Source organism: Silene latifolia, chromosome 8 (assembly GCF_048544455.1).
Source record: "Silene latifolia isolate original U9 population chromosome 8, ASM4854445v1, whole genome shotgun sequence".
In the NCBI taxonomy this organism is placed as follows: Eukaryota; Viridiplantae; Streptophyta; class Magnoliopsida; order Caryophyllales; family Caryophyllaceae; genus Silene; species Silene latifolia.
This window is the reverse complement of record NC_133533.1, coordinates 178,529-195,713: the sequence shown is the minus strand read 5'-3', so window position 1 is coordinate 195,713 and position 17,185 is coordinate 178,529. Positions and strand designations below refer to the sequence as shown.

The following is a 17,185-nucleotide window of genomic DNA, read 5'->3' as shown; positions in this document are numbered from 1 at the left end:
CAGGGCCGCCGGCCTGCCATAGGTCCCTCGGCCGAGGGGTAGATCGATCTTTCCACCGCTAGCCACTTGGCCACTTGGCCACTACGTGACAAAAGGTGAAGTCTATAAATACTCCTCAACCTTCATTGAGGAAGGGATCCAATCCAGAAACGCACAACTTGACCTAAATACACTATTCATCTGGTATAATCTTCCTTATCTCTCTACAATATATTCCTAGCCAATTAGCATACAACTTATACATCTAAGTTTACTGACTTGGGCGTCGGAGTGGGTACGCTTGGCACAAAGCCAAGCCCTCAGTTCGTTCATTGTTGCAGGAGAGGCCGAGAGGAACGATTAAGACCAAGGGAGAATCCAACTCAAGACATCATTCAACAAGCCACGGGTGGTAACTATACTTGCTCTGGAATTACACCCGGAACACACACAAATGTGCAAAAGAAACTCGGTAACAATAATAATTACAGTCGTCCATAATTTTTTTTTTTTAGAGGGATACAGTCGTCCATACAGTCAAAGCACAACTGCCAAAACAAAGATAAGGCCTAATGTGCATATGCTTGTCCATATGGTGGACAACTATTTATCATTCGATAGTAGTCCCAAGGCACTTCCCTTAGAGATTCCACATACTCATGATCTGCATCAAATCGTCAGGAAAACATGAAAACGTGAGCCCCTAAAGTATATACAGGGACTAAAATAAAGTTTCAGCAAAGAGCGAGTATTGATGAAACCTGCCAGCTTCTTAGCTTCATCCTGGGTCAGGGGTGCAAAGAAGACCGATTTCTGAATTGAACGAATCCTGCTTCCGCTTTCAGAACTACAAATCCAATTCAACCACATCATATCAAAACCAAACAAATTGACAAAAAATAACGAGATAACAAGAGACAAAATCAAAATCCACGCCAAACATAGCAGACATCAGTATATGTATATGTATATGTATATGTATATGTATATGTATATGTATATGTATATGTAATGTACCTGCCAACATCTTTCACCAATTTGCTGTACAGTCCCTCTATAGCTTTCATAGGTGAGCTATATTGTTTGGTAAGCTCTCTTTTCACAAGAACTTGACACATAATTTTATTTTTCTTCAAAAAAAAAAGAGCCATGTGAGCTATAAGTTGTAACGTCGACAGCCTTAAAGAAACAAAACACAAGTGGGTACGAAGTTGGAAGGAATACCTCATCCGGACCTCCCAAGTTTTCCTTGTTTTCTACACAAAGACCGGAAAACATGTTAGCCTAATAACGCAAGGATGGCAAGATACACATGTTTCTAAAATGACATGGACCAAGTTACATTCAAAAAAAAAATTGACATGGACCAAGAATTACCACCTGAAACTTCCAGACCAATAGTCTTGCCCGGTGTTTTCGGAGTGGAGATGAGATGATTCCAGAAAATTTCCCAAGCATCGTTGTTATCCAATGAACTCTTGAAGTACGTGACGGGTAAGCGGTAGCGCTGTCACAGAGAAAAGAAACCTAAATGTCATGGCAAAACATATATACACAAGTTAAAGGCAGAGGACAAGGTAATAGGGAGTGTGGAGGAACCTTTTCCAGGAATGGGAACACTTTGAAAATCAACTCAGGCCTATTTCTTTTGCGATTCATGGGAGTATAGCCTTCTGGATATGTCCTGAAAGCTTGAACACGCGCTTTGAGAATGTCAATGGTGGTGCCCCCGTCAATAACAAGAGCAAAAGACGGATCCTTCAACTTTTGGATGTGCACTTGTGTGGAGAGGTCGGTCTTAGTGGGGTAGCCGCCAATAGTACTAGTACGATACCAGCCAACCACATCTTCCAACCCTCCTGTCTGTACAAGAAAAAAGGACTCATATTTGTTTAGGAAGAGACCTAATTAATGAATTCATCTACTGTAGGGATCACAAAGATGGACACGCTAATTAATGAAGTATACCATAGAAAAGCCACAGTTGCAGTTTTCCATCATGTTATTAAACACGGGCCATTAAGCCTCGTATCAGCTGTTCACCTTGGTATGTAATTTGTAAATTCAGTAATAATAAGAAGGATGAAATATAAGACAAACCTGAAGCCGAGTCTCGAAGTAATCCAGCAAATTAGAGTGAAAATCAAGATTGTCATCAAGAGGCAAAACAAATGCATCCATGACAAGTATAGCATCCCCACAAACCTTCCCTTTGAACAACCCCCCCAATTCTTTACGACCCTTTTGCACCTCCTCAAATAACACCTCCATTGGTTTGCAGTTATTTGAGCTCGTATGCTTCACCATTTTTAACAGAGCCACATCTGACATTACCACGCGCTGAAGGTAAAGGGGGTCATCTTGTTGCGAAACTTGACTCGAACCGTTATCCAGGGAATTGAAGTCAAGGGTGGTTGTGATGTTGTTCAGGTGTTGGAATTTTTTCTTTGCTGTGGCCGAATCCATTGTCGTTCTAATTACAAGGGAAAGGGATTCAGATTGTCAAATCTATGACTCTAAAGTACAAACATGCAACTCACAATTCAGAGAAACATCAAAATTTATATGCAAATCAGAAAATTAAACCTAATTTCATCCTTAAATCAGCGAAATTCAATCAATTAATCAGCAGGTAAATCAAAACTCCTACCCTATATTAACGGCAAACAAATTGTTTTGCTTACATCTAGCTAATAAATTAAGATAAAGCCGATAACTTTTTAAAACTAAAACCAGTAATATCATAGAACATGAACAACAATGACCAAAAATCATAAGAGATCATTAGTATCGAGAAATTTGAAAAATACGAAGCAGTATAAATCCATGGATGCCCTTATTAAAAATAAAAATTCAAATAAAGGCCAAGAATTACCTTGCTTTTGTTGATTGTTGAACTAACTATATTTTTTTTTTTAAAATAATTATCACTCCGTGGGATGAAGGGATTGCAAGCAGATACACAAAGGTTTCAGCGGTTTTGAATGTACCGCTTTTTATATGCAAATAAAAGATTTCGCATGAAAAAGCCGATAGGATTCCGCTGTTATTTTTTGCTTTTTAGAGAACTTCTATTCACTTTTTAGTTTTTTCTTGCATCACTTTTTTCAAAAAAATTCTTCAATCTAGGTTCTTGATTTTACCCCGATTAAGATTCGATTTTATTTGCTCTTTATTTTAATTCAGAAGAGCTATATTTAGTCATTTATCTTAAAATATAAATCAAGAAGTCATAAAGTTTTCTAAAACATTTTTTGAGTTTTAGTTTCATGTTTTGATTATTTTAACCCAAAGTCATTAACGGGAAGTGATGCTTCAAAAAGGCTTGAAATCTTGAATCAGTTAGTCTTGCTGAAAACGGGTCGGAGCAAGTGACGGATAATGTAACTCACAAAACGAATAGGGGGGATAAGGTAGGGGCACCCCCATGTGCTTCCCTCTCTCCTCTATTTGGGTCATTTGTGAGAGGAAACGGTATCCGTCACTCCAAAGTGACGGATACGTGCCGTCTTCAATGAGATTTTGTGATCTTGAATAGCCTAAGGCCCTGTTCTTTTGGACTGAAATTGTCTGAACTGAACTGAACTGAACTGAACTTAATGGAGCTGAACTGAACGGAACTGAACTTAATGGAGCTGAACTGAATTGAACTGAACTGAACTGATCTGAACTGAACTGAACTGAACTGAAATAATAATAAAAAGATTATATTATTATTATTATTAATATTAATAATAATAAATATTATAATATTATTCATTAATAATAATAATAATAATCTAATAAGATATATAAAAAATAAAATATTAATATAATAATAAATAAAGTAATAATAATAATATATTAGTAATATAAATGATAACATTATTAAAAATAATATAATATATTAATAATAATAACTAAAAAATAAATATAATAATAATAGGTCTAATATAATAACTTATTAACATAATAATATTAAATATAATAATAATATTAATAATAATAATAATAATAAATATGTGATTAATAATATTAATAATGATTATATTAATAAAATAATAAATATTAAATAATAACTTATTAATATAATAATATTAAATACAATAATAATAATAATAAATATGTTATGAATAATATTATTAATAATAAATATATTAATAAAATAATAAATATAATAATAATAATAATAATAATAATAAATGTATTAAATATAAATATAATAATATAAACATTACGAATTAATTATTAATAAATATAATAGTAATATAATAAATATAAAAATAATAATAATAATAATATAATAATAATAATAACAATAGTAAATACATTAATATAAAAATAATACTAAGAATATCAATAAGAATAATAATAATAGTAATGTTGAAATAAACTGAACTGAACTGAACTGAACTGAATTGAGCTGAACTGAACTGAACTGGACTGAAAGGAGCTGAACTGAGCTGAACTGAACTGAACTGATTAGAACTGAAATTAAGTCTAAAAGAACAGGGCCTAAGTCATTAACCATCAGTGTACAGTTAGTTTTGCTGAAGACGGGTCGGAACAAGTGACGGGTAATGTCATTCACAAAACGGATAGAGGGGACAAGGTGGGGGCACTCTCATGTGCTTCTCTCTCTCCTCTATTTAGGTCATTTATGAGAGAAAGTGACGGATACGTGCCGTCTTCAATGAGATTTTGGGATCAGTGTGACCTGAAAGCAATCTATATGCTTTGCTGAACTGCTGGTACTTCATCCTTTAGCTTTCTCATTCTTTTGAGTATTTTATAAGTATTCCGCTCTTATTTTTGGGTTTGTTTGGTTCTAGATCTATTTTTTCTCTTACGTTTCCGGATTAATTCTTGTTTTTCTTCTTTTATTGGGGTTTTAAAGTTTCCAACTTTCGTTTGAGAGTCTTATTTTTACCCTTATTATCTTGGTTCTACTATGTTAATTTGAAAGTCTTTGTCTTTCTTTTACCGTTCTCATCCACAAGGATGGCATAAGTTGATTTCGATTAACATACTTTCTTTACCATATAAAAAAAGTGAGATGGGATTGAGAAATTTCTCTCAAAAGTAAAAAAAATTCAGAAATAAGGAAGGATGGTGAATTACTAAAGCCGTCTTCCCCGTCTTTCTTTATCTTTTTTATTAAAAACTTCTTCTGTCATTGTTCTAGAGTTCAAGATTCGACTTTAACTGTCTCCATTTTAGTCTAGAATAGCTTTTTTTTCAGTCATCTATCTTAAGAATGGAGATTTAATTCAAAAACTAAAATAGAAAGTTTTCAAAGTCTTATTATCATACCCTAAAACCCTAAACCCTAAAAAATACTAAGTCTATTGGGCCAGCCAACGTGTCAGGCACGATTAGCCCATGGACCAGGCACTGCCTGAGAACGAAACTGAGCGTGCCAGGAGTGAGCCGTGGCAGGGTTTGAGTGAGTGGGCTAGTTACGGCATGACACGGCCAGCCAAATATCCGTGCCTGGGCCGGGCCATTTTTAGCGTGCGGACCCAATGCTAACTCTATTTGATATAACTCAACCCAGTGGGATGGGATTTTGATGTTGGACTAGTGGACGCGATTGTTGAAGGCATGGGCCTAAATTCATGATATGGCCCAAACTGCCAAAACATTGAACCATGGAATGTATAGCATATATGGAAGAGAGGGAGAGATAGCAGGAGAAGAAGATAAGGTAATCTTGATATGACCAAAGTTTAGACACAATTTATTTAGAGTATGATGATGATGATGAACTCTAGTCTCATTAAAACCCAACCTTCATACCATATTTCCGCCATACAAACCAACCTTCATAAATCACCCTTGTTCATTCCTTACCGTCCTAGAAACTTAAACCCGACGACATTCGCAAAACTTGAATACCATGAGCATGCCGATGCCGGGGTTAAGTCACAATCATCATCAACTCAACTAGTGGTGAAAAATGACAAGGGTATGGGTATGGGTAGAAGGTTGTTGGTGACAGGAGGTGCTTCAATCGGGTTTGTGGCCATACTGATGGGGCTGGGCCATGACAAAGCATGGGCTTTGGGTCCGGAAGGCCCACTGATGGAAGAATTCTGGGAGAATGTAAGAAGATATGGTCTGTATGCACTGACAGTCAGCACTGGTGTACTGTATTCAGTGTTTCAGCCAATTTATGAGTTGCTTAAGAACCCCATTTCTGCAATTCTGGTATTGGTCATCATAGGAGGCACCTTCTATATCGGCTCCCAAGTGCTTTCCGCCATGGTTGGCCTCTCCGATTTTGACTATCAGTATGCTTATTAAATTATCTAATGCTGTAAGCTATGGTTTTATGGATTTTGTATTATTTAACAATATTTTGTAAGCCAGTTAGATTGGTATGACTTATGAGCATTTCACATGTTATAATGTAATCTTTAATGTATGCAATATATACAATCAAATCCAGATATAATGCTAAATTAATTACATAGGAAAATCAGATAGTTGACTACAGCAACACTAACAGTAATGTATGTTAAACTAGTAACAACAGGAAGAGAATACCTGTTGAAGATTGGTCAATGCCCAACACAAGGAAACTCAAGATTGAATACGAGCTAAGCTTACAAATATCTTGAAATGATCCATCTCATCCGAAAGTCGGGATATGTATTATGTAGTACTCCGTAAGATATCTACAAATATTTAGTTACATGTCTCTCTCTAATTAGCAATACTGTCGCGCTCATGAAGGTGGTTCAATTTCTTTCAGCTCAGATTTAAAAAATGATTGCAGCCATGTTTGTTTCCTGAACCACTTCCTATCATAGCCTGACCACACATCAAATATCAAATGGCATTGCAGGCCTTGACTGTTGCTGAACCTGTTTCTGAAGTATAGAATCAGGAGCTGCTGCTTCTGTAAGATGAAATTGTTTTAGCATCAGAATATGAGGCAGATAGTTGTGAGGAAGAAGAAGATCAAACTTGATATTGAAGATGATGAATATGGGTTAACAGTAGGTGGAAGATATGAATGAATAACAGGATTGAGAGAAGTTGATAAGGAAGATGAAACAAGATGTTGGACTTGAAGCTCAACACCGAAAATCAATATTCCTGTTTACTTCAAACATAGCATTTAGATTCCAAAAATCAATAGCAGCAGCAGCAGCAGCAGCAGCATGTTTGGATATAAAATGAGAGTTGCAGACATATAAACATACATACATACATACATACATACATACATACATACATACATACATACCGGATGAACTAGGAAGGTAAGCAAGCTCTCTGCTTCTTTTCTTGACCAAATATCCTAAATTCAATATTTCTTATTCTTTTCATTCCAATTATTATATTGAATAATTATTTCAAATCGAATCAAAATTATAAAACCAGAGAAAAGTAAAAGGATATTCAAATGGAATTAAGTTGAAACCCAAACAATAATAATTTCATACCTGGAAATCAGAGTTGATATATAGTATTTATCTGTTTTTGGAATATACTAAAACAAGGCAATTAAATAGCGATCCTTAAGTAGTTCTTAAATGAGTTGAGTAAAATGAGGACAATTTAATTAATTAATTAAATAGCGATCCTTAAGTAGTTGTCGTTATTGTGAGTCAATTGCTAAATCTAAGGCACATTTCATGTTTCTTAGGTTTTTAATTTTAATTCATTCTAATCATATTGTTGATTGCAGACTCTTTTCATTATCCAAATTCCCAATTAGTGTGATTCATTCATTGCAAAGTCTATGGTACATTTCGTGTCTAACTTTGTTTTCATTTTAATCATATTGTTAATTGTGTAATAATATTTTGATGATCCACATACATTATAATTATATGATGATGATGATGATGGAATTGAGATATGCCGCATGATATTGATGGCCAATTAAATTAGGTGCATGATATTGATGGCCAATTATGATGAAGCCCAAAAACCACTCCTTATTAGAGGTTCTAATAAGGAAGATAGTATCAAATCTAATGAAGAAAACAAGTCCCTAAGCAGGATACGATTCCGGCGTGTCAAAACTACACCCTCCACACACTCTAATCCTCTTCATTTTACTCCTCCTCATGATCTGTCATCATATAATAATAAACCTGCCTTTCTACATGTTTTCCTGGTTTTGTCCTTGTATCTTGGTGTCGGCACCATTTGCTTTGTTCTCGTCAGAGCTCAGCTCGACGGAAAGAAAACCACTGATGTTGTTGACGCCCTTTATTTCTGTATTGTCACCATGACCACTGTTGGCTACGGAGATCTCGTTCCTGCTACCACTTTGGCCAAGTTGCTATCTTGCTTCTTTGTCTTTACTGGCATGGCCATTGTGGGTATGATCCTTAGTCAGGCTGCTGACTACTTTGTTGAAAAGCATGAAGCCCTTATGGCTAAGGCTTTACTTCTACGCCACAAAGCTACCCCTGCCCAGATACTCAAGGAAGTGGAAACCAATAAGACCAAGTACAAGCTGTTGATGGCCTTACTTTTTCTCATACTGCTCATCACTTTCGGAACATTCTTCTTAACCTTGCACGAACATATGAGGCTCATAGACGCTTTCTACTGTGTTTGCGCTACAATCACCACACTAGGCTATGGGGATGCCAGCTTTGTGACTAGAGGAGGACGGATATTTGCAGTGTTTTGGATATTGAGCAGCACACTATGTTTAGCTCAGTTCTTTTTCTATCTCACTGAATTTTACACAGAGAGTAGAAGAAGGTCTATCCTGAAACGGGTGCTCAGCCGAAAACTTACCTTGGCTGACATCGAAGCAGCTGATCTTGATAATGATCACGTAGTCAGGTAACTCAATTCGTCATCATTAACTTTGTTTCATTCGCTGGTCGCCTTGGATTTAACATGTTGGAACCCCATAATGTGTTAATTGTGTAGTGTTGCAGAGTTCATTCTACACAAGCTAAAAGAGATGGAGAAGATAAATGTTGAGGATGTTAATCTTGTAATGGAGTGTTTCAGAAATTTAGATGTTGATGAATCAGGAACCTTGACGGCAGCTGATGTCCTAGAATCAACGGAAATTTAGCTCTTTATAATCGATGAAATTATGTACAACTAACTGTACGAGTAGTAGCAACTGTACGGCAGCTCATGTCTTTTTCTATGATGATAACTTGATAAGTAGGGGATATATGGTCTGAACTCTGAATTAATTCTTACTACCATGTTTGTAGTTCGGGTTTAGATCAATTTCATATTTATCATATGAATTTCAGTTTTAAACACATAATTTTATTGCATATGAGCAATTAGTGGTTGAACAATATAATAATAATAATAATAATGTTTGTAAATTGTTAAAGAAAATACGTACACCAACTTTCCTGAAATGGATATGCCCAAGAATAGTAAGGGTATTTGTGATATGTTAGTATGAAAAGTAAGAGGGAGCAGTGCAGGAGTAGTGGCGGATTAGATGGCTTAAGATGTTGAAGAATGAATTAAAATTAAAGCAGGTTCCTCTCTTTGCGCTTCATTCCTTTTAAGCATTGTTTTATGTTACTTCTAATCCTCTTTCCTCTTCTTAACTACTACGGAGTACACTATATAATCCATGTATGTCTTCCTTATTATTCCATCTTTTAACTATATATAATGCTAGGCATGCAAGACTTAAATGAGGAACTCTCTTCTGTCTCTCCCCTTCAACCACACCCTCTCGTCTTCGACCTCACTCGTTTGCAAAATTGTGTTCAAGGTTTGTTTCTGATCCTTGTCTTTCAATTTGTTTGGCCTGTAAACATAACTAACTGTTGCATTGTTAAGAGAAGCTACCTACCAACCTTATTTGATGTCAGAAAGAGAGAATGAATTAGCTGCTGCACAAAGTGAGATCAAGGCTTTACGAGTAACTGAAACGCTCAAGGAGAAAGCGCTACAACAGGTACTTCCCTCCAACAAAAATATTATGCATTCAATAACAACAATGCATGTCATATATATCATCAAATAAAGCTGCACAACCCTCTACTTTGACAGCTCAAATCCCAACATGACAAATTGGATGAAAAACTCGAAATTTCAGAGCGTCTTCTCCACCACAAGGTATATACAGTAGTCCTACTTACTAAATGCATTATTTTTTTAGGCTTGATAATGTAGTGATTGTGTGTGTGCGATTGGAATGCAGAATTGGGAGATGAAGAAACTAACGGATGAGAAAAAAGATGCATTGGCGGCCCAGTTTGCTGCTGAAGCAGCCCTTACAAGGCTACATACCACCCTCAAGGATGACGATCCTCCACCTATTGAAGCCATTGTCGCTCCTCTTGAAGCTCACATCAAAATGTACCAAACCCAGGTAACCTTTTGGATTTCAAAACACTTGAAAAGATCCATTTACAGCTTGCAAATTGCTTGAAACTGAGAAAATTGTAAATTGTAAATTCACTTCCATCCCTTCTGCAGATTGCATCTTTGATAGAGGACAACAAAACTTTAGATCGTCTTACCAAGTCCAAAGAAGCTGCATTGCTTGAAACTGAGAAAATCTTGAGGAGTGCCCTTGAAAGAGCTTTAGCTGTTGAGGATGTACAGAACCACAACTTTGATTTGAGAAGACAGCTTCAAATCTGTGTCGAGGAGAATAGATTACTTGAAAAGACCAACCGTCAAAAGGTTGTACAAGTTGAAAAACTAGGCCTAACTATCCAGCAGCTTGAGGAAGCTCTTCTTTCTGGTGCTGCTTCTGCTAATACTGTCCGTGACTACAAGCGTCAAATCTCTGAGCTTAATGTATCATCTTAACTCTTCACATTTACAACACCCTATATATGTCTATTCTCTGATTAATATGAAATTTAATTGTGCTTGTTTTAAGGACGAGAAGAGGGTTCTGGAGAGGGAGCTCGCAAGGGCGAAAGTGTCAGCAAATAGAGTGGCAGCTGTTGTGGCTAATGAGTGGAAAGATGAAAACAAGGTCATGCCAGTGAGGCAATGGCTGGAAGAGCGAAAAGTGTTACAGGTATGCTGCTTCACTGCCATTTTTGCATCTTCAGAATACAAAATCAAGTACCATTTGCATCAGAAATGATATTTCAAGTCTTAGGCGGAGATGCAGCGTTTCAAAGACAAGCTATCTGTCACTGAAAGAACAGCTAAGGCAGAAGCACAGCTTAAGGTTTCTGTCTCATTGTCCTTGCATTTTACAAACAACCTTTCCTTGTTCCCCTTTTTTTTTTAATTCTAATGCCAGAATAGCCAAGGTTTTCTGACTCAACTTTAACCTCAGGATAAATTCAAACTGAGGCTTAAAATTTTAGAGGATGGCTTAAAGCATGATAATTTGCACCATTTGGGCACCACAACATCCCCTAAACCCTATCAGAATCTAGGATTTCTATCAAAGCATACAGGTCCGAGAAAAAGATCTTCATCACAACCAAGAGGATCATCAATCAGCAACAGATCCTCCCCCCTTCACCATACTTTGGTGGGTAATTGTGTTTACGGAGAGAGTAAAACAAAAACAAGCTTATGGCCGTCCAAAAAGGGCAGAGCAGATCACTGTGGGGAAGAAAACTCAGAGTTGACGGCAAGTACGGACAAGAATGCTGAAATGTCAAACGACACTAATACTGCAGGTTTTGAGAGTTCAGAAACCAAAGAATACAGTGATGATATGGTTTCAGGGTTTCTGTATGACAGGCTTCAGAAGGAATTCATAAGTTTAAGGAAGATTTGTCAGGCAAAGGATGATGAATTAAGTCTCAAAGATGATGAAATAACGGTACATTTTTTTTTTTTCAGAATGGTTGTGGCCGTTATGTTTCCCTTGCTTTGTGAAGTAAAACTGACATCTGAAACTACTTGCCCAGATCCTCCAGAGGAAGGTTGACGCACTCTCCAAATCCATACAAGTGGAAGCAAGAAAGGGGAAGAAAGAAACTTCAGTTGGGCACAGGGTGACAGTATCACCTGAACAAGAGGACACCCAAAAAATTTGGAGGAAAGGTTTCCTCAGGAGGTATTCTAGATTCACCATTTTCTCAATACTCTACGACACCGTTCTCCCTAACATTATGACCATAGTAAAAATTACTCCGCATATCGTAATTACAAACTAATGTCATTACTTAAAGGGATATCTTTCGATTATTTTTCTCTTCTTTTTTTTTTTTTGCAGGGTTACAAAATCCTCTTAAAGGTGTTGGGAAAATTTTCTGATCTCATCAGCTCAATGACACTGATACTGGATATTTATATGAATTATCAGTCTTTACATGTAACTGAGGTGGTTTCTGGATTACGGTACTGTGTATATTACAATATTTTTAGGTTACAACATGGAGGTTATCATCGGACATTCAAGTCATGATTTTATACGCTGCTACACAGTTTTTTCTCATTCCATTTTTCTTGAAAATAATCATACAAGTATTTCATTTATGGACTACTAGACGGGCATGTTTTCCATAAAAAAAAGAACACCTCTCATTTTCTGAACAACCTTTACATGAATTAGTTTGTAAAATACTAAAATGCACAAGGGTTGGACGAAAATTGGGTAGCATCTGATTCATCTAATGCAGTACTCAAAAAAGGTCACAAAAGCAACCCCTAAGTAGGCCTAATGAATGAATATTATAGTATATACAAGAAAGAAGTCTATTCAGAAATGGTATCTAGAGATGGGCGCCACCTGCAGCGAGGGCTAGGATTTTGGTCCCAGAAAGTGTCAGCAAAACGCACACAAGTTCCTGTAGCTTCCAGCTCCTTGACATTCTTTAGCAATACCTTTAACTGTTTTTTTGTGACAACAATCTTTACAGTTGTTGGTTTGGAAACGGTATCATTGGTGGTCATAGTCGGAGGGGGGAGTGGAGGGGTAAGCAGGTTGGCGTCTTTGGACAATGCAGGATCATGATCTGGATGTACCTTTGCGTTGCAGGACCTCATGTCTCCGAATTCCTGCTTGCGGCGAGAGTTATTTGGTGATTTGGTGGGAAATACATGAGATATGCAGTTTCCCATGCTGACTTTTGTGGTTGAAATGTATGTATAATTGAATCAGGAACAGCTACCCACAACACTTAATATATACTCGTCGGTATTTTCTAGTTGAAGGCGGCATTACGTGCATACCACTATCTATCTATATTAATCTTAGTTAGTTTAACATTTTACTTAGCTGAAAAGCCAATTCAGTCGTGTGCGGGCTTGCACGTTTACAGTTGATTATATGTTCAACAAGTCAGAAACACGGCCAGTTGATGTTGATTGTTGAACCTTTCTAGCTTTGATTAACTCCTGCACTTCTCCCCCCACAGGCCGTTGACATTGTGCAGCTTCTTCTATATTAATTTATTTCATATGTCAACTTGAGCGAGCTGCTATTAAGAAAAAATATTTTGAAAACGAGAAATGAAAATGTAGATAACGATAAATAAAATGTGACAATACTTTAAAATATTGAAGGAAGTTGTTCATGAGTAGGTGATATCTGAAGTAGGAGGCGAATGCCATAAGTTTGGATGTGGAGTTGCTGCATCAATATTCAATACAGTAGGCTTGCAGTCGTTGGTTAAACTGCTATAGTAGTACGTGTAGTCGTATATATACTAACAAATGAAGTGGTTATTCAGGATGGTAAAATGAGAAAAGATTGTCGTCTTGTTTAGGCGTTGAAGATGAGCATTGATTAAGTTGTGTGTTTGTTTTGGGAATTATAGAAAAATTGATACAGTGAGAATGAAAAATGGTTAGTTAGTTTAGATGTAAAAGTAGCGTATCCTGAAGAGGTCAAATCCAGCACCAACCAACCTTGGTTGCAATAAAAGATGGATTGAAGACGTAAAAGGCAATGTGTGTTAGTTGGTTAAGACTTAAGTGTGATGAATGATAAATGATACATACTTACACCAAATCCCCGTGGGATTCATTTCCAAAACGATACTTCCAGAAGTTGCTTATTTGGTGTGTTGCACAATTTGCAATTTGCTACCTAATATATTTCCTATTACCACCTTGGACGAAAATGACTTGCAATTATTAATGCTGCCCGCTTTTCTCATCTCTACTTTTATGGCTTTATCTATAAAGTGGTAGATATGATTATGATATGCTGCCTGTACGTTTAGCCTCGCCGCCCTTCCTCTTTCGCTTGTTTTCTAAAACCACTCATTTTTGTGAATTGTGATAATAGGTCTATTGGCCGTTTTCTAAAACCAGTCTGATCTTGTCAATTTTGACGCCTAACCACTGTTTATTGTCTACGTACAAAAACATCAAGACGCATTCACACATTTGCCATTTCAGGAGTGCTACAAAATGACGGCAAGGCGCATGACAGAGTGTCAACTGAAACAAAAGCACAACACTAGATGATATTTCAGGTTGTTGGTTAACATGAATATTAAATTTATTGCGCACTAATTAATTAATTACTGCATTTATATATACTGTATGTATACACAGTATTCTCTATAACATACGTATGGTATAATAACCAAAATAACAATGGAAATTGTACTGCTATTATTTATTTTTTGAAAAAAGTTAAAATAAGGAAATAATAAAGGATTTAATAATGAAGAAACAGAAAGAGGAAGAAGCGCATGATGATGGGGGTAAGTTGTCTCATTGTCACATGATGGAACATGCAGAAGGATTCTCCTCACTGAAGTAATCACAGCGATTGCCGTAATAACCGGGCGGGCATGGGGGACGCCCGTATGAATGGTAGTAACCAGGCCCACCTGGGTATCCACCATCACAGTATACTGATACAGGGTACACCTGTGGGGGTGGCCCAGGCGGGTAACCAGGTACCCATTGGACCATTGGCTCTGTTAATTGTGCCGGCTCAATTGGCTTAGGAGCCGGAGCTGGAGCTGGAGCTGGAGCCGGAGCTGGTGCTGGGGCAGCTGGTTTGGGTGCTTCATTAGCTGATGGCTTAGGAGCAGGAGCAGGAGCAGGAGCTTGTTCGGATTTGGATCCGTTTTTAGAGCCGTTTTTGGAACCATTCTTCTTCATTGCTGGTTTGTCGTCAGGAGCAGGAGCAGGGGGCTTAGGATCAGCAGCAGGAGGTTTAGCTTCAGGGGCAGGAGTAGGTTTGGGCTTGGGTTTCTCAGGCTCAGGAGCAGGAGCAGGAGCGGGAGCGGGAGCAGCAGGTTGTTTGGGCTTGGGCTGATCAGAGGGAGGCTTGGAAGGAGGGGGCTTGACGATGTGAATGGATTTGATGGATTTGCCAGCTTTGGAGCAGAGCTTGTCCATGATCCTCTCAGGGCTGCAGCACACCACAGTTATGGTCACTGTGTTCTGCTTCTCATCGTACACTTGATTGCGGATTTCTGTTGGGTTTGATTAAAATGAATATAATGAATAGTTAATAATAAAAAATAGATAGATAGATAGATAGAGAGACTGACGTGGGAAACGGCAAAGGGATCTCTTGACCTTCTTGTAGCATTGACAGCACTGAAGATCAACCTTGAGTATGATAGTAGTCACCTGTAAATGCACAAATGATGATGATGATATATATATACAAAATGGGAAGCTGTGAATCATATATAGATGATACATACATACCTTAGTCTCCCCAGAGCAAGTCATGGTTCATTCAAGTGTGAAATGTCTTCCAATTTAAAGCTTATAAGCTGCTGATGCACACATACAGGAGATAAGAGATGGAGAAAGAAAGAGATATCAGAAAGTAAAAAAGAAAGAGAGAAAGAAAGAAAGAAAGAGAGAGAGAGAGAGAGAGAGATGTGTGTGTGAAATGCGGAGTGGATACACTACACCTGCTGGAGGGTGTAGTAGTAGTAGTATACTTTCAATTCAATTTTGTTACTGCCCTCTCTATATCTCTCCACTCCTCTCTTTTTTAAAATATTAATTAATCCGTACCAGTACAGTATTGTTAAGCTCACTCTCAATGACTAAATTGAAACAAGCACCAAATAGTACTAAGTGGGGTTAGCTGATTACTTAAATTACTGCATTAACAGCCAACAAGATATGGACACTTGTACTAGTAGACGTTGACATTATTATTACTAGACTTGCCAACCTTTGTCTTTCTTGCTAAATCATTGCCCCCGCCAACCCATCTCTATTCCTTGTGCCATCTTATACTCTCTCTTACTCACACGTCAAATTTTTTAATAATTTACACCTAAATTATTTGCTCAGGTTATATTTTACACCCAATATTATTTTCAAGTCATATTTTTGTCAAAATTCAATTTTTTTTCAGTAAAACAATAATTTTATGACAATTTTACTCTCACTTTTGATTTCCAAACCCAACCCCCTCCCTCATCCTGAACACGTCCCAACCCCCACCAGTCATACCACGCTCGACTTGGCCCACCACCAACATTGGTGGTCGTCGGCAAACTGCCCATCCGTCGCATGTTTTCCCTTCCTTCAACCATCCACCACCAAATCTACATCTCCACCGCTCGGAATTACTCCTCCAGCCACCACCAGATCCACGCACAAGGCACCCAAAAAAACGAGGGAGAGTGAGTGAGTGACCAAGGCGTACGATTTTGTCCAATAGTGGGTTGATGGTGATGATGGTCAACCGTGAGTCTGTGGTGGTGATGTGGGTGATGTACTATGGTAGGGCTTGGAGGGTCTAGGAGGTGGTGGTGGTGAGCGTCGTGGTTTAATTGGGGAGTTCATGTATGACTAGAAATAGAGATGATAGACGTGGGGGTCAAAATCGTCACTTCATTATTTTTTTCGCCTGAAAATGGTATTGGGTGCAAAATATAACCCGAGTAAATAATTTGGGTATAAATTATTAAAAAAATTGACGGGGAGTAAATGTAAAAAAGTCGATTAAACGTGAGTGTAATTGATAATTTACTGTAATCATAATCCCATGTTATATTATTTAACTAATTAATAATAGCTTAAAACTCTTCTAATCACCCGCCTCATTTTTCATTACCATTTCAATATTTCAATCACACTCGTTGTTTTTACTTTAGATTTCTAACTTTATAAACTGTATAGTTAGGTCTATAATCATCTTACCGACCGGTAGATGGTGGAGGGTCTACTTTAAGTTATTTGCTACTCCTTATGCCATAAATAGGGAGCACTTGAGAATTGAGATGGGAGGTGCAATATTGAAGCACAAAGGGAAGAGATAACACAGATCCCTAGGGAGCTCAACACAATTACTCGTAAAATTGAAACTAACTAAGGTACATTGGAAATAAATGTGTGGCCTACGCCT

General features: G+C 37.3%; 5 protein-coding genes across 9 annotated transcripts; 3 read left to right on the top strand and 2 right to left on the bottom strand.

Annotated features, from left to right (window-relative positions):
• Positions 1–455: 455 nt before the first annotated feature.
• On the bottom strand, positions 456–7,402 carry LOC141595898 (uncharacterized). Of its 2 annotated transcripts, XM_074415853.1 has the most exons (9): positions 7,214–7,402; positions 6,508–6,862; positions 2,080–2,452; positions 1,579–1,842; positions 1,360–1,486; positions 1,204–1,235; positions 997–1,109; positions 741–826; positions 456–643 (listed from the first exon to the last, which is right to left on the bottom strand). In XM_074415853.1, the coding sequence occupies exons 3-9, from the start codon at positions 2,443–2,445 to the stop codon at positions 549–551; spliced, it is 1,083 nt and encodes a 360-aa protein (XP_074271954.1). In that variant the 5' UTR covers positions 2,446–2,452; positions 6,508–6,862; positions 7,214–7,402; the 3' UTR covers positions 456–548. The 2 variants fall into 2 exon arrangements, with proteins under 2 accessions (XP_074271954.1, XP_074271953.1); XM_074415852.1 differs by lacking the exons at positions 6,508–6,862; positions 7,214–7,402 and adding an exon at positions 2,855–3,163.
• LOC141595900 (uncharacterized) lies at positions 5,643–6,443 on the top strand. Its single transcript, XM_074415855.1, has one exon. It carries the CDS (start codon positions 5,710–5,712, stop codon positions 6,262–6,264), a length of 555 nt encoding a protein of 184 aa, XP_074271956.1. The 5' UTR covers positions 5,643–5,709; the 3' UTR covers positions 6,265–6,443.
• Positions 7,403–7,519: 117 nt separating the features above from the next.
• LOC141595897 (two-pore potassium channel 1-like) lies at positions 7,520–9,297 on the top strand. Of its 2 annotated transcripts, XM_074415849.1 has the most exons (3): positions 7,520–7,714; positions 7,864–8,775; positions 8,866–9,297. In XM_074415849.1, the coding sequence occupies exons 1-3, from the start codon at positions 7,605–7,607 to the stop codon at positions 9,014–9,016; spliced, it is 1,173 nt and encodes a 390-aa protein (XP_074271950.1). In that variant the 5' UTR covers positions 7,520–7,604; the 3' UTR covers positions 9,017–9,297. The 2 variants fall into 2 exon arrangements, with proteins under 2 accessions (XP_074271950.1, XP_074271951.1); XM_074415850.1 differs by lacking the exon at positions 7,520–7,714 and having other exon boundaries at positions 7,735–8,775; positions 8,874–9,217.
• On the top strand, positions 9,207–12,322 carry LOC141595895 (microtubule-associated protein 70-5). 3 transcript variants are annotated; one of them, XM_074415847.1, is made up of 11 exons: positions 9,207–9,446; positions 9,593–9,688; positions 9,789–9,874; positions 9,970–10,035; positions 10,121–10,291; positions 10,399–10,725; positions 10,811–10,954; positions 11,039–11,110; positions 11,222–11,719; positions 11,808–11,956; positions 12,116–12,322. In XM_074415847.1, exons 2-11 carry the CDS (start codon positions 9,595–9,597, stop codon positions 12,132–12,134), a joined length of 1,626 nt encoding a protein of 541 aa, XP_074271948.1. In that variant the 5' UTR covers positions 9,207–9,446; positions 9,593–9,594; the 3' UTR covers positions 12,135–12,322. The 3 variants fall into 3 exon arrangements, with proteins under 3 accessions (XP_074271948.1, XP_074271947.1, XP_074271949.1); XM_074415846.1 differs by lacking the exon at positions 9,207–9,446 and having other exon boundaries at positions 9,475–9,688; XM_074415848.1 differs by lacking the exon at positions 9,207–9,446 and having other exon boundaries at positions 9,603–9,688; positions 9,757–9,874.
• Positions 12,323–14,349: 2,027 nt separating this feature from the next.
• Positions 14,350–15,891, bottom strand: LOC141595894 (uncharacterized). The gene is made up of 3 exons (XM_074415845.1): positions 15,523–15,891; positions 15,360–15,441; positions 14,350–15,281 (listed from the first exon to the last, which is right to left on the bottom strand). Exons 1-3 carry the CDS (start codon positions 15,544–15,546, stop codon positions 14,575–14,577), a joined length of 813 nt encoding a protein of 270 aa, XP_074271946.1. The 5' UTR covers positions 15,547–15,891; the 3' UTR covers positions 14,350–14,574.
• Positions 15,892–17,185: the final 1,294 nt, after the last annotated feature.